The sequence below is a fragment of the Rhamphochromis sp. 'chilingali' genome (assembly GCF_963969265.1).
Source record: "Rhamphochromis sp. 'chilingali' genome assembly, chromosome: 2".
Taxonomy (NCBI): Eukaryota; Metazoa; Chordata; class Actinopteri; order Cichliformes; family Cichlidae; genus Rhamphochromis; species Rhamphochromis sp. 'chilingali'.
The window spans coordinates 487,417-501,522 of record NC_137930.1 but is presented as its reverse complement, the minus strand read 5'-3'; the positions used below and the strand labels follow the sequence as shown (position 1 = coordinate 501,522).

At 51.4% G+C, this 14,106-nt stretch overlaps 1 protein-coding gene across 1 annotated transcript; it reads right to left on the bottom strand.

Moving 5' to 3' along the window:
• Window positions 1-649: 649 nt before the first annotated feature.
• Window positions 650-13,305, bottom strand: nup160 (nucleoporin 160). Its single transcript, XM_080875979.1, has 34 exons — window positions 13,148-13,305; window positions 12,600-12,708; window positions 12,315-12,525; window positions 11,829-12,051; window positions 11,562-11,752; window positions 11,237-11,473; window positions 11,053-11,150; window positions 10,873-10,957; window positions 10,729-10,797; window positions 10,560-10,643; window positions 10,309-10,479; window positions 10,124-10,223; window positions 9,882-10,047; window positions 9,384-9,517; window positions 9,148-9,308; window positions 8,669-8,805; window positions 8,518-8,588; window positions 8,258-8,408; window positions 8,078-8,147; window positions 7,366-7,464; window positions 7,144-7,272; window positions 6,941-7,036; window positions 6,772-6,866; window positions 6,567-6,663; window positions 4,745-4,850; window positions 4,406-4,566; window positions 4,258-4,318; window positions 4,011-4,121; window positions 2,527-2,650; window positions 2,341-2,439; window positions 2,092-2,233; window positions 1,114-1,239; window positions 939-1,034; window positions 650-844 (listed from the first exon to the last, which is right to left on the bottom strand). Exons 1-34 carry the CDS (start codon window positions 13,236-13,238, stop codon window positions 746-748), a joined length of 4,200 nt encoding a protein of 1,399 aa, XP_080732105.1. The 5' UTR covers window positions 13,239-13,305; the 3' UTR covers window positions 650-745.
• Between the last annotated feature and the right edge of the window lie 801 nt (window positions 13,306-14,106).

The window sequence follows — 14,106 nt, the reverse complement described above, 5'->3', positions numbered from 1 at the left end:
AGGCACCACATGTGACTGAAGTGCAGACTTTCAGCTTTTGCTCAGCAGCTTTACAGATTTACTTTTTGCTGTCTGTGGGATCTGCAGTGTTAAAAGCAACTCTTACATTTAGACAGTCTGTCCACTTTTTATCTTGTGAGAACGGTGTAGTACTTTAATGAAACCCTGCCCTTCAGTCCCATCCTGGTTCTTACACAGGAAGAACTATGAAACCTGGCCTTCGTCAGCATCACTGCACCTGAGCACACAGGTGTTTTCCTGTATGACCTCAGTGCAGCAGGTTTAGGAGAGAATGCTGAAAACGTGTGCTGACAATACCTGTTCAACCAATCACATCCATTCACTGGCTGTGGGACAGGAAGCTGTACAGAGTCGGTGGAATCCAGATGTTTATGTTACTGCGCTAATCTGTCATTCACCTGCTTTTATTTTCCTGTAACCTACAGGTGTGTTACTCATCCACCCCACACATCTGACCCTACACATGACCCCAGTATCAAATACTCGAGTACATCTCGCTGCTCACGCTTTGCACTGCAGATCTACACCTTTAGCCCTCCACAGGACTGTTGGCAACAGGTGATCAATATGATGAATATTGATCGACCCCATTGGTCTAAAGGTCACATGATTGATGTGTGAGACCGACTCAAACTTAGAAAACACTTTATTTCATCACATTTACATCTGAAAAACACAACAGTACAAAACTGATGACAGATTATAAAATATTTACACGGCCGCCTCACTCCGAGTGCCGGCCCTGCGTGGCGAGTCTCCGCCTGCTCATCAGCTCCACGGTGCGATGGTACTCGTCTAATTTGTCTCGGACTTTGTTATAAAGCTGGAAAAACAAAACAGTAAGTGCAGAGCGTCAGGTCACATGTGCGCGTCTCAATTCACTCAAGTGCACTGACAGGAAACAGGAAGTGACTCACGGCGCCTTGGGTCTGCGTCTCGTTCAGCGCCTGCAGGAGCTGGTCGATGGACGTGTACGGCAGCCATGCCGGGGGAGATGTGGCAGAGAGCGGCCGCTGAAAAAGGCGAGTAAAAAGGAAAGGCGTTAAAACAGCACCGACACGTCACAGATACGCATGTCGGCGTGACTTTTACCTCAATTCCAAAGTACTGGTGACCACGCCCCAGGACGGCGTCCACATACTCCAACACGAGCTCTGCCGCTGCCTCCAGCAGGTCAAAATTCAGGAGGAGGCGCAGCAGAGACGGAGCGTCCACGCGCTGAAACAGAGTGGCATGGTGGGAAAAAACAAACCCTACCTGGTAGGGCTGCACGATTAATCGTTAGAAAATCGCGATCTCGATTCATACTTATGTGCGATCTCATTTCCAAATGACAACGATTTTTTTAAAAAAAAGAAAAAAAGACAATTGTAGCGCATTTTGATCCGGGACGTACTCTGCATGAAAACAAGCGCTCACTCTTCCTGCTCAACAAATGACAAGGGCGGAGCCTTATACCACGTGATACAGAAGCTGTGCCGTGTGATGCTAAAATTAGCAGGAAAAAACAACGGAGAGCACGTCAGGGATGACGAGAAAGTGACAGGAGAAAATCCGTCCCGGTCAACCACCCAAACATCAATAACGGGAACCTTATACAGCGCTTCCCTATACCCGTCGAACTCCCGCAGGCACAAAGACATCACGGAGGCTATCACTTATCACCTGACCAAAGATATGGCTCCATCAACACTGTGCAAAACGAGGGATTTAGGAAAACGATCAACACCCTAGACAAACACTACACAGTGCCGTCCCGCAACTATTTTTCTATTGTTGCACTACCTGCTCTGTACACGCAGCGTCGAGCAACGGTGGAGACGGAATTTCAAGCAGGACAACATTTTGTTGTTTTTGTGTTTATTTATTGTTTTTATGCTCAGGCTCAACTGTTACGAAGTTGATGTGCAGTTAATAAGTGCAATAAATATTTATACTGGAAAAGAGAATCGTGAGAGAATCGTGATCTCAATTCTAAGCCAAAAAAATTGTGATTCTCATTTTATGCAAAATCGTGCAGCCCTACTACCTGTAACCCCGCCCACTCCTCTTCACCAGCCGAGCTCTCACCTTGTAGCCTTTGACCAGCCAATCGGGTAGAGGGACACCATGTGACAGCAGCTTGTGGATGACGTAGCGGTGATGCTGCCCATTGGTGGAAGGATACTTGTCCAGGTAGGAGGCGAGGAGACGCCACGCCTCGTCTGCGGTGCTGCGAACAGAAGGAGGTTGTTGTTAGTTATATGGAGGTCCACGGGCGTCTGTTTCCTGCAGATAAACAAAGAAGTGTCAATCAGTAAGTGATTGTTGGAAGCACACCTGGACTCTTTGGTGTTGACAACTGACAGCTGATTAACAGCCAACCAGCTCCAGGCTTCGTTCTGAGACTCCTCCCCTCCAAGCTGCAGCTTGATGCACCTGAAAACAGTGCGAGGTAAACAAATAGGTGAAAAAGACAAAGCCGTAAACGGAGAGCGCCGCTGAGGCGTGCGGTGGTGGACCTACTTGAAGGCGAGGCCCTCAAAGACGGGTGTCAGGCTCAGGTTGAAGGTGCGACTTAGAACCAGCGCAGAGTCAAAGAGTCCCGTCTGAACCAGCAAGACCAGCAGCTCTGCCGCCGAGGCTCCGCCTACACACAGTTACATGGACACCTGTTTACTGTAAAGCTCCGCCTGTGTGTGTGTGTGTATATTAGAGCTGGGCGATATATCGAGTTTTTAAAACATATCGATATATTTTTATACGAGATATAAGATGTGACAATATCCTTTATATCGATATAGTCTATGTTACGTTATAATTATAGTTGTGGAGCCGCAAGTTTGCCTCTCTTTCGTCCACTTTTGTCTCTACACAACGTTACTCCGCCTCGCCTTCACTGAAGACAACTCCCCCTCCTCCCCCATCGCTTCACATGCAGGCAGCGACAAGACGGACACGGCAAATCTCCGTTAACGAGTTACTGCGCATCGCCCCATGCGTGGGGCTGGACGGCGTCAACGTGCTAACGAGCTAACAGCGCTAACCCTAAAATCCTTTCATTCTCACAAAAGTTGATAGCGCGCCTTATGTATGAATTCTGGTTGTGCTTGATGGCCGCGAACTGATTTTATGTGGTACACGGCGCTCAGCAATCTGTCAAAAATGTTTGAGTACGACTTTGGTAAGCTACGGAGCTGCACCGCTTGATAGATTGTCGGCGCATTACGGCTACCGAGGAGCTTCGCGGAGTGATACGTACTGTGCATCAACGTAATATTACCGTATTGTGTGTGTATAAGGACCATAAATGGCACCTGTTAAGAGACGTGGTTATGAAGCGGATTTCAAACTCCAGGCTGTCAGTCACACAGTAAAACTTGGGAACAGAGCAGCTGTGAAATCTGTCTGTCTTTGTTATTACGCTCAGCGTCTTTTAGTTTACATTTTGACTGCACAATTGTGAGCTCTTTGTTTAGCACAAAAACAACCTTGTTTTCTTTTATTTATGGAGCATGATTATTTAATGAATGCTCATAATTTAATTTTGAGTAATTTTTCATGTACATCTGTGCTGTATGTTAATAAAAGTGCCTGTGTGACATCTGGGACACAGCTTTGACTAAGAACTCTCTTTTTGTTCTTACTTTATGGCTTAAAAAAAATATCGAGATATATATCTTATATCGCCATCCAGGTAAAAAATATCGAGATATGAATTTTGGGTCATATCGCCCAGCCCTAGTGTATATGTGTATATACGGATATTAACATCTTCATGGGGACCAAAAGTTGGTAGTTTACTATACTTGTGGGGACAAACAGCCCTCGTGGGTCCTCACGAGTTTGAAGCATTTTTGAGACTCAGAATGTGGTTTTAGTGTCAGGGTCACAATTAGGCTATGGATAGGTTTAGGGTAAGGGTCAGTGTCAGGAGCTAGGGAAAGCATTATGTCAATGAGATGTCCCCACAAGGATATAAATACACATGTGTGCGCGCATTAGCGTACCTGCGATAGCAGCGGAGGGCGGGTGGTGCTGGGCGAGGGTGAGCCGGCTGCGAGACAGGATGTACTCCTTCTCCAGGTCTCTGACCTCCAGGATATCCACCTGTCGCTTGACTGAACAGGAAGCAGAGCAAGGGTTACAGCAGCTCGCCACCAGGGGGCGTCACCTGCCTGGACAGAAGCCTTATCCACTCTGAAAATGGTGGGACTTCAAGTCTAAAGGCCCTGGTGTGTTTGATTTAAGACTCACCTGGCTCAGCAGGAAACTCTCCGTCAGAGTTTCTCTTCGGAGACGCACCTGGACGCTCGTACTGCAGGAAAAACCCCCACAAAAAACAAAATCACAACACTGTTGGACAGGTCACACAGATTCAGTCGGTGTGTGTGTGTGTGTGTACCGTTGCCCCGGAGACCGGCTGGACGATCCAGGCGTACTCCGGCCTGATGAGGCGTAGACAGTTGAGAGCAGCCAAGTAACAGTTCACCTGCTTCTGAAGGCCGAGGCGGGTTCGAACTTCCCGACCGAGACGCATCCCAAACTCGAACATCACCGTCCCAGCTGAGCGCACACACACACACACACACACACACACACACACACACACACACACACACACACACACACACACACACACACACACACACACACACACACACAACACATGGATAAACGAGACAGACGTGCGTGTGTGTGTGTGTGCGTGGGGGGGGGGGGGGGGGGGGGGGGGGAGACTGACCTTTGCGGTAGTTGTGGCGAGCGATGTGAAAGGCGTACAGCAGCTCATAGTAGTTGTGGGTGAGCAGGTCGAGTCCCCGGGCCCGAGACTCAATGATGCTGACAACCTGAGAGCAGAGGTCAAAGGTCAGCACTCAGGTCCCAAAGTCACACGAACACTGCAGCATCACTGAGAGTTAAAAACTGTCTGAATTCTTTCATCTTTAATAAAATGATCAGCGTTGCTGCTTTACCAGGGGTAACAATTAAGTTTAACATCCAGGCATCCATGAAAACAGGATTTATTAAATTCAACAGAGTTAGAAGTTAGCAGGAAGTTAGCTCGCTAGCTTCCACCTAAACATGATATAGCATGTTCTGACTGAGAGATTTCTGAAAGAATCCAAACGTGCAGCTCTGCTATCACTTCCAACATAAATGAAGACAGAAAACTAAACAGCAGTGACGTTTGTAGGGTTACTGAAGTTGGGCTAGCTGCTATATAGGGAACAGAGCAGCTGCGAGAGAATTCAGCATTAATGAATCGATGGCACAGAAGTGAAGGAAGCGCAGTTTGTGGCTCTCCTCATATTCCAAAAGTGCTTAGTCTCTTTGCTGTGGCTGTCGCCTGGCATAATTTACAGATGATGTTGTTTGCAGCCGCTGCAATGCTTTCGACCAAAACAGGCGCAGCTCGATGACATCATCAACATGCACTATAGCGGTATAGTCAAAATCTCTACCGTTGGCCAAATTCATATTGTTTGTACCGTTTACACCGCCCACCCCTGATTTGTACCATCAGAATGAATGAGACTAGTGTTGGGCTATACTAGCAAACGGTTTTACGAACTAAACTTATGACTGTTGGCCAAGAGGACTCCTGTACGGCTGTGACGTTCTCCCAGATGCATCACACTGAGGTGAAAGAAAAAGTCAAACAAATGATGTCAAATAAAGATTTTCTCTATTTCTCTCCAACATGCCGTCCACCACAGCTGTAGCTGCTTATGTCACAGTTGCTAGGCAACAGAAGCCACCCATCGCAGGCTAGACCGTCCAATTTAACGGCCTCGCACTTCCGGTCTTTGCGGCTACGCAGACCAGGTGGGCCGGATCCTTCGAAGGATTCAGCCCCGAGGTGACGATGTCGCTACACAGCACATGCTCAGACGTCACAATCACACATGGATGCATTTCGTTTGCGAGGGCCACCAAAGCCTCACTCTGACCCGCCAGTACAGCTCGCAGCGCGGGTGGAGAAACCAGCTGCGCAGAGCAACATAACAATATAAATTTGGACAACGGTAGAGATTTTGACTAAACCGCTATGGCGCATGTTGATGGAGTCATCAACATGCGCAGAGCAGCTGTTTCAGGCCGGAGGAGGTAAAGCTGCAGACTGAGAAGAAGCAGAGTGGGTGGAGGCCCAAGTGAAGAAGCCGCTGAGGTGGGCAGTGGTGAACTTTTACAATAATTAATTAAGCCTGGATGTGTTGCAGCTCAGTTGCGTCCTTATTTGAAAGTAAAACCATCATCCTTTGATCCACATATTCCTTTTCTGGATCCATGCATTCACCTCCTCCGCATCCACCCTCGGATCTCCTCTCGTCTCCTCAGCCAGGAGGACGTCCTTCAGAGGAAGCTCGTTTCATGGTCTCAGGCAAGGGTGAATACGTAGTTTCACCTTTACACCAACTCCCACCTCCACCTCCACTCATAAGAGACAACTCCACCACTCGTCCTCGACCTAACCCAGCCGCTCCATCTGGTTTCTGTTTTAGCTTCACGTAAACAACTGTAAAACTAAAACTTCAGGGTCAAAAGGTCAGAGGTCACGTTACCTCGTCGTGCAGGTTGACGTAGGGGAAGTTGACCAAATCCTGCAGCTGCGAGCGTTCACACAGCACCACCACCAGCTGACGGAGGCAGTCCAACTGCCTAAGATACAGGGAGACACCTGCTCAGACACGCGACCTTTGACCTTTAGCATTGACTGCCAACATAGAGCGTTTACCTCCACCTGTGTGTGTGTGTGTGCGTGCGTACATGCTGCCGTCGGGGTTCTGTGTCAGAGCGTCGTATGCCTCGCTGTTGTGTCCGAGGTCCAGGTGATGTTTGAATATCCGCGTCCACAGCGCCGCCTGAACACAGACATCAGATCAGTTTACGCACCGACAGCTTGCCGGCATGCTGCCGTCAGACCGCCACGTCTCACCTGACTGCTGACATCGCCGATGGCCTCCGTTATGGCCAGAGTGGCGAGCTGGATGACGAGCTCGGGCAGACCGACGTCCTCCAGCAGACGCAGCACCTGAGGGGAAAATGCACATTCGTTAAAACACGCCATGCTGCTGCTTCCTGTCCTCGCCGGCTCTGACCATCAGCGTCAGGTGGAACCTCAGAATCTCCGCCTTCTACCTTGTTGTAGTACTGCAGTCGGGGTGTAGCAGGGGCGACTGCGGCGTCTTCATCCTCGCTACCAGTTAACCTCATCAGAAACTCCTCCTTTTCCACCTCCGTTGCTGCCTCCTGGAAGCACCGCAGAGCCTGACAAAAGGAGCAAAACAAAAGAACACACAGGAAGTGAGGTTATGGCGAGCAACTCTGCCTGTAGGACATGAGGTTGCCATGGTGACCCACCTTCTGGCCTTCACCGTTGGCGAGGTAACACTGAGCCAGCATGAAACGACAAGAGGCGATGTTCACCTGGCACCACGGACCAATCAGACGCACGTACTCCTGCAGGGGGACAACACGTGGACTTGTTCATCGGTTACAGCTGTGCACATCTGGACTGTTGTTAAAGCCACTCTGCCACATGATTAGGCACACCTGTTCAACTGCTTCTTGTACAATATCGAATGAGCCAATCACACGGCAGCAGGTTATTGGATTTAACAGGGTTCACGTGTCTTTCCAGGGTCAAATTCAAGGACTTTCAAGCACTTACAAGGTCAAGCTTTTCCAGCACATGTTTGACCTCAGTGACGTAACAAGCAAATCATCCTCGGCTGATTTCGACACCTTTGTTCCCCTTTTGTTAAAAGGTTGCCTTACATGCATGTAGTGCATGAACTCAACACATCGCAAACTTTCAGGTGTGCAAATGTGAACAAATCGGCTTGTTAGAGAAACTCCCACAACGCCGGGAAAAAAAACAAAACTGGAATTACAGTGATGAGAACTCTTTTCAGTCTAATTGTTATTTGTGTGAATGAAACCATTTTAAGTACCAAACCCAAAAATCAGCCATTTTCAAGGATTTCAAGCACCCGTACGATCCCTGTTACAAACACCTCCTTTCCAAGAGGAGCTTCTGAACCTGAGGAGGAGGAGCAGGAGGAATCCTCACCTGCAGCTGAGTGTACTGACAGCTGGCAAGCAGACACTCTGGGAACTGGAAGCCAGGGTTACTGGGCCATCTGGGAGAGAGACCAGTTAGGGAACAACAGGAAGTTAAACACCACAGACCACTGGCGAGTTTCACTTAACGTGAAGAGGCGGAGCCCAATCAGGGCACGATGAAGGATACAGCAGCTGAGCGAGCAGCTGCACCACACTAGAGATCACGTCAGTCCAGACGAGCAGAGCTCCGCCCTGCTGGTTCGAGAACAGCTGAGACACGATGAGTCGGCGAGCCGCCGTCTGGTAGAAGAGCTCCACAACGGTCTGAGGGTTCAGAGCTGCGGGGGCGGGACAGGAAACGCACACGCTTTAAAAACCACACGGACCAGGACCGTCGTCCCTGACGTCACATCACAAATCAAAGCTAAACACGCAAACAGAGCAGACCTGATCGTCCAGAGGTCATGGTGGGCGTGTCCGACAGCTCCAACACGGTGAGGTGCTGCAGGTTGGCGTCTCTGAAACATCAGAACAGGAAGTGCTCAGTGTGGTTGCTACGGACCTGAGAGCTGTGTGTGCTGCGTGTATTAGTGCTCACATGGTGCTGATGGGCACGGAGGAGGCGAGGCTCTGACTGACATGTTTGAGGAGATGATAGGAGGACAGGAGCTGGGAGGTCCGAGGAATCAGGTCCTGCTGTAGCTGCAGCAGCTGAGCCCCCCCACCCAGAAACACCTGGACACAAACACACCTGTTGAGCTGCACACGTGTGGCTCATAAACACACCGAGGAGAAAGACGATCAGGTGATGGTGAGAAGCTCTCGGATGTCTCCGGACAGCGTTTGCTTGGATACAAGAAGCTTCTAGCAGTGCGCTGTCACATGAAAGAGGTCCTCGGCCCCCAGGTAACCTCTCAAAATTACCACATGCCAATCAGAAGCCCTTCAAATCCCCCTTGTACCCCTGATTCAGGCTTGACCGTCTCATACAGACAAGCCGAGACCTCTTCCTGTCAAAAGGGAGTTCTCCCTTCCCATCATCACCAAGCAGGTGACGGTGTGTGTGTGTGTACGTACATTGTCTCCAAAGCGCAGGTAGAGCTTCTGCAGGATGAGCAGGTCTCTGCAGAACAGCGCTCTGGTCATGGCCATGTGACACACGGCCTGGGAGACGACAGAGACCGCCGTGCTGCCGCTGTACAGCTGAGACAGGCCGATCCTTAAATTCAGGCTCTGACCTGCAAGACAAGGCGCAGGGCACACTGAAGCGACTGACAGCGGGGTCGCACTTTCATTCACCGAGAGGGTATTACCGGGCGCCACGAGTCCGTCCCCGCCGACCTCGGAGTCCGTCTCCAGGTCCATCTCTCTCAACAGGACCATCATGGCGGCCATCGGGTTTCTGACATCCTGAAGTTTGTTCTGGACATCCACGATCACGTTATCACTGTGGAGGACAGACGCCACGTGTTTAAATCACCAGCAGCGACCCCGGTAAATTCAGCCTGCGACCCTCTGAAAGTCTGACGCGTGAAAACAAAGTTACACTGCTGCCTGTGGTTATGACTTCAAAGGAAACTTAGCTCCTCCCCCCCCGATCATCACCGAAGGACCGACAGGAAGTGCGGCGCTCACTGAAGGATCCAGTTCTTTTATTTCCTGAGGATGTTCAGTGATTATCTCCTCAAAGTGTCTCTACGCTCTCTGTACCTGTGAGCACACCTGAGCTCCTGCTCATTAACCATCAGGATGCTTTTCTTTAACGTACAACCTAAATTTAAAACAAGTACGTCGGGGGTCATGTGACCCACCTGTCGTTGCACAGCAGGTTCTCCAGGACGAGCTCGGCCGCTCTCTCGGGCGCCTGCAGGTACTCCAGAGCTTTCTCCATCTCGTACGCCATCTCTGCAGAAACGGTGTCGCTGATGAGCCGCAGGCACTGAACCAGCTGCAGGACATCCCGCCCCGCCTCCGGGTCTGACAGCACAGGTGAGCACAGGTGAGATCAGGATGTGCAGCAATCGTCAAACCAACACACTGGCTGTCTCTTTACCTTCTGCGACTGGCGTCTCCTCCTCTGAGAGCAGGTACTGGTCGTGGGAAAGGTACAGGTGATCCACGGCGAAGCACGGCAGCAGGTATGACAGGAAGCCCTGAAACACAGCGGGACGAAAACGGGCGTCACCTCTTTGCCAACAACCACAGGCACGCAGCAACGCCTGCAGGCGGTCCACTCACCTTCCGGAGCAGACAGACCATCCCGGTGTGCTGGCTCACGGTCAGACCCAGAGGAGATGCCTGGACCTCCTGGTACTGCAGACAGCAGGAGTAGAACCGGGACCAGAACTCCACCTGCAGCTGTCGGTACTCCTCCTGAGAAAACTCGAACTCTGTGATGCTGCTCTGCAGCTGCAGGAGGGAAAGAGACGAAGCTTGTTAAAAAAACAGTCTGAAAAGTTCCTGTTCTGGTTCAGATCGCTCTGCGTTACCTCGCTCTCAACAGCCAGCGTCACCTCCTTCCTCAGAGCCTCCCAGGACAGGTCCCAGATCCTCTCCGAGCCTCGCCGAAAGATCTGAGCAACCCACACAAAGACCATCCAATCAGTTATCAATCAGCGAACCAATCAGAGTGAATCAGACACACAGCTAGGTTCTCACCTGCAGGGCTTTCACGATGGCCGAGGCTGTGAAGCGAAGAGGAGAGAAGAGAACCTCGAGATACGTCTCCTGTCAGGGGTCAGATCACATGGTCAGCACTACCCGTTCATTAAAACACTGGTTACTGGTCTGAACTGGTCTCACCCGGGGGTCCAGGTCCACTCCGATGTGGATTTCTTCTTCGGGTGGAGGCTGAACAAACACCTGGTTCCACTGAGCCGCCGTGTTGCTGTGAAACACGCCGACAGGTGAGGAACATGTGCGGAGACAGACGGCGGAAACACGTGGAGAACATATCAGGAGGACGCTGGCATTTCAACTCACTGCTCGAAGCTGATGTATTTGACCACGGTGGCGTTGGATTCGTCCAACCACAGAGCCCAGATGTCCGAGGAGGTCAGCGTGAAGTCTACAAGCGTCTCCTGCTCACAGAGAGCGGTTCAGAATACAGGAAGTAACCACAAACAGAAAAACGAGGCCAGCCCCCTGGCTCCGCCCGTGCGTTCACCTGTGTGCTGAACAGCGTGGAGATGTGCTCGAGGCTGTAGCGGTTGTTGTCTGTGGCGACCAGCTGCAGCACGGTGAACTGCCCCCGCTGAGGGACAGCGAGGTAGACGCAGACGCACAAGCCTGTGGTGGAGGAAAACGCCAGGCGCAGGCGGTGACCGTGGCCCGGCAGGCGCTTCACACCCTTACACGCCGGCATGTACTCCAACATGTCCGCCTCCAGCAGGCAGCCATGCTCCTGAGGGGGCGGAAGTCACGTCAGCACGCGGCAACTCAAACGTTAAACGTCAACAATGTGTTTGGGTGCATGTGTGCGATGTCATCACCCTGAGCGACCACATGCGCAGGCGGTGGTCCTGACACAGCGCAAAGATGAAGGAGTCTTCTTCCAGCTCCCGCACGGCGAGGCTGAGCACGAGGTCGGCCGGGCTGTGCTCGCCGCGGATCGCCGTGGGCATCCACCCAGACAGCCGCTGCATCACAGAGCTCCTCTTCAACTCCAGCACTGACATGTTGCCTGGAAACGGTGAGCACACGTCTTAAAAACCGCCCAACGGGCCACGCCCACATTAAACATAGAAACTCCTCCTCACCCTGAGAATCGGGCGACGGCAGGGTGACCACTGTGATGCCTCCAGCAGGAGAAGCCAGAGCGAAGTGTGCATCTCCGTGGTAACTGAGCCAGGCGAAGGCAGTGCCGGGACTCGCCGTGGTTCCCACTGAGCTGGGGATAAGGGCGCTGTGGGCGGGGTCCTGCAGGCTCAGCTTCCCCACATCAGTGAAGATGGACTGCATGTGCAACTCTGTGACCAGCTCCTACACGTGCACAGAGGAGTGTTCGAGGTCAGTAACAGATAACTGTTTCTATGGTAACCATGGTAATCTCACAGGGCTGTTGGTAGTTTGGTATCAGACCTTAAAGTCTGACTCATCCGTCGTGTCCATAGTGACACTTTCATTAATCAATTGATAACGGTAATCAGTAATCAACAACCGCACACTGTCCTGCAGCTGGTGGTGCGGCTTCTCCACCCACCACAGGACAGCGTGCAGGCTGAGGGTCACCGTCAGCTACTCACGCTGCGGTACATGCGCGTGGGGTGGGGCAGCAGCAGCCTGTGGACGCTGTGATTGGTGGAGATGAGGATGACGACGTTGCTGAGCGTCTCCTGGATGGTGACTCCTCCGGGCAGGACGGCACAGTGGGTGAAGCGGAGCCTGACGGCATTGTTCAGCAAGTTGGTGTCCAGAGACTGCTCCACCAGCACCACCGAGTCCCCGGAGGTGGACCTGCATGAGTGAGAGTGTTAGCAGAGAACGGCTGACAGCACCTGCAGAGCACCTGGAGAGCAGCTGGTACCCACCAGTGGATGAACCTGTTGCTGGTGACCGACAGCAGCTTCCCGCTCTCCTCATAGTGAAACGCTCCCGCGCTGTCAGGAAACTTCAGGCTGCCAGGTGGCACGCTCACACCTGCAGACCGGAAAGACAGGTGAGGGAGAACAGGTGAGTCCGGTTTGAACAGGTTCTTGACCTGCAGGTGTCTGAAGCTCTGATCAGCAGGTGACAGTGTTTCTCAGATCAGTAATCAGCTGCTTCCGGAGGCGCAGACAACAAAGACTGCAGGTCAAGGCCCCGTGATCAGCGCAGGTTCACCGTGACAGCTGCGTGACCAGGTGCGCAACAGGTGAGCAGCTAACGGAGCTAGCTGACACTAAACGGAGACGGAGGAAGATTTACGCGCTCACCTGGTCAGGTGAGAGTTCGGAAGTAAAAACAACAACAGAAACACCCCCAGGCCGCGCGCGGCTAGCAGGAAGCTAACACGCTAACGCCGGCAGGTACGGGCCGTCAGGCTGTTAGCTCCCTGCTAGCCGCCGACAGCGGCGCGCAGGTGAAGTGCACGTGTTACCCAGATTCGCGGTGAGCTCGCGCGGCCTCCGCTCGGCCTCTCTCTCGAACCCGCAGATCTCGATGTAGCTACGCTCCAACGCCGCCGCCATCTTGTCCTCGTGCCGCTGCGGCCGCGCGTTGCGCTTTCAAATCCGCTCCAGCTTCTTCTTCTTCTTCTGTGTAGGGTTTATTGGCAGTTGGCAAACAGCAAAATGGTGCATTACCGCCACCAACTGGTGTGGAGTGAGGACCGAAATGAAGAAAGAAAGAAAAGAAAATATTCAAATCCCCCCGAAACAAATGGGTCTGCCTTAAAAACCAAAATACAGCCTGATAACTTTCACTTATAGAGCTCATGCGAAATAAATCAAGTCCAACTTCACTTTCATATCATCCAGCTTTTTGATCAGTTGTCTCCTTTCAGCATCATACTGCTGACAATGCAACAGAACATGTTCGATTGTTTCCTGTTCCCTATGCAGTCACACTCCCCTGCACAGTGTTTACCTATTAAAATAATCTGCTACTTAAACCAGTGTGTCCGAATCTCAGTCGAGATATAATCGTCTCCTCTCTCCTGTTTTGTCCTGTACTTCTCGTTTCCCCCACCTTCCTTTGGATGTTGTACAACCATCGCCCTTTCCTCTCCTCCTCCCATTGCTTTTGCCACCTTTCCTTCATTTTGTATCCCATTCTACTCTTGAGCTCCGTCCCACTAACACTAATATCCACACCTACCATCGGTCTCCTTGTTGCTTCTTTTGCTGTCCTATTTGTCGTTTCATTTCCTTTAACTCCATGATGCGCTGGTAACCATAAGAATGTGACCATAAGCCCCATCATAACAAGTCTGAACAATGTTTGCTGGATCTCTATCAGAATGTCAGTCTGCAGTCTGAGTGACAGTCTTGCAAACTGGCCAGTGATGAGCTCGAGTCTGAACTTATCACAGAACTTAGTGGTTTTGTTTCTTCAGTC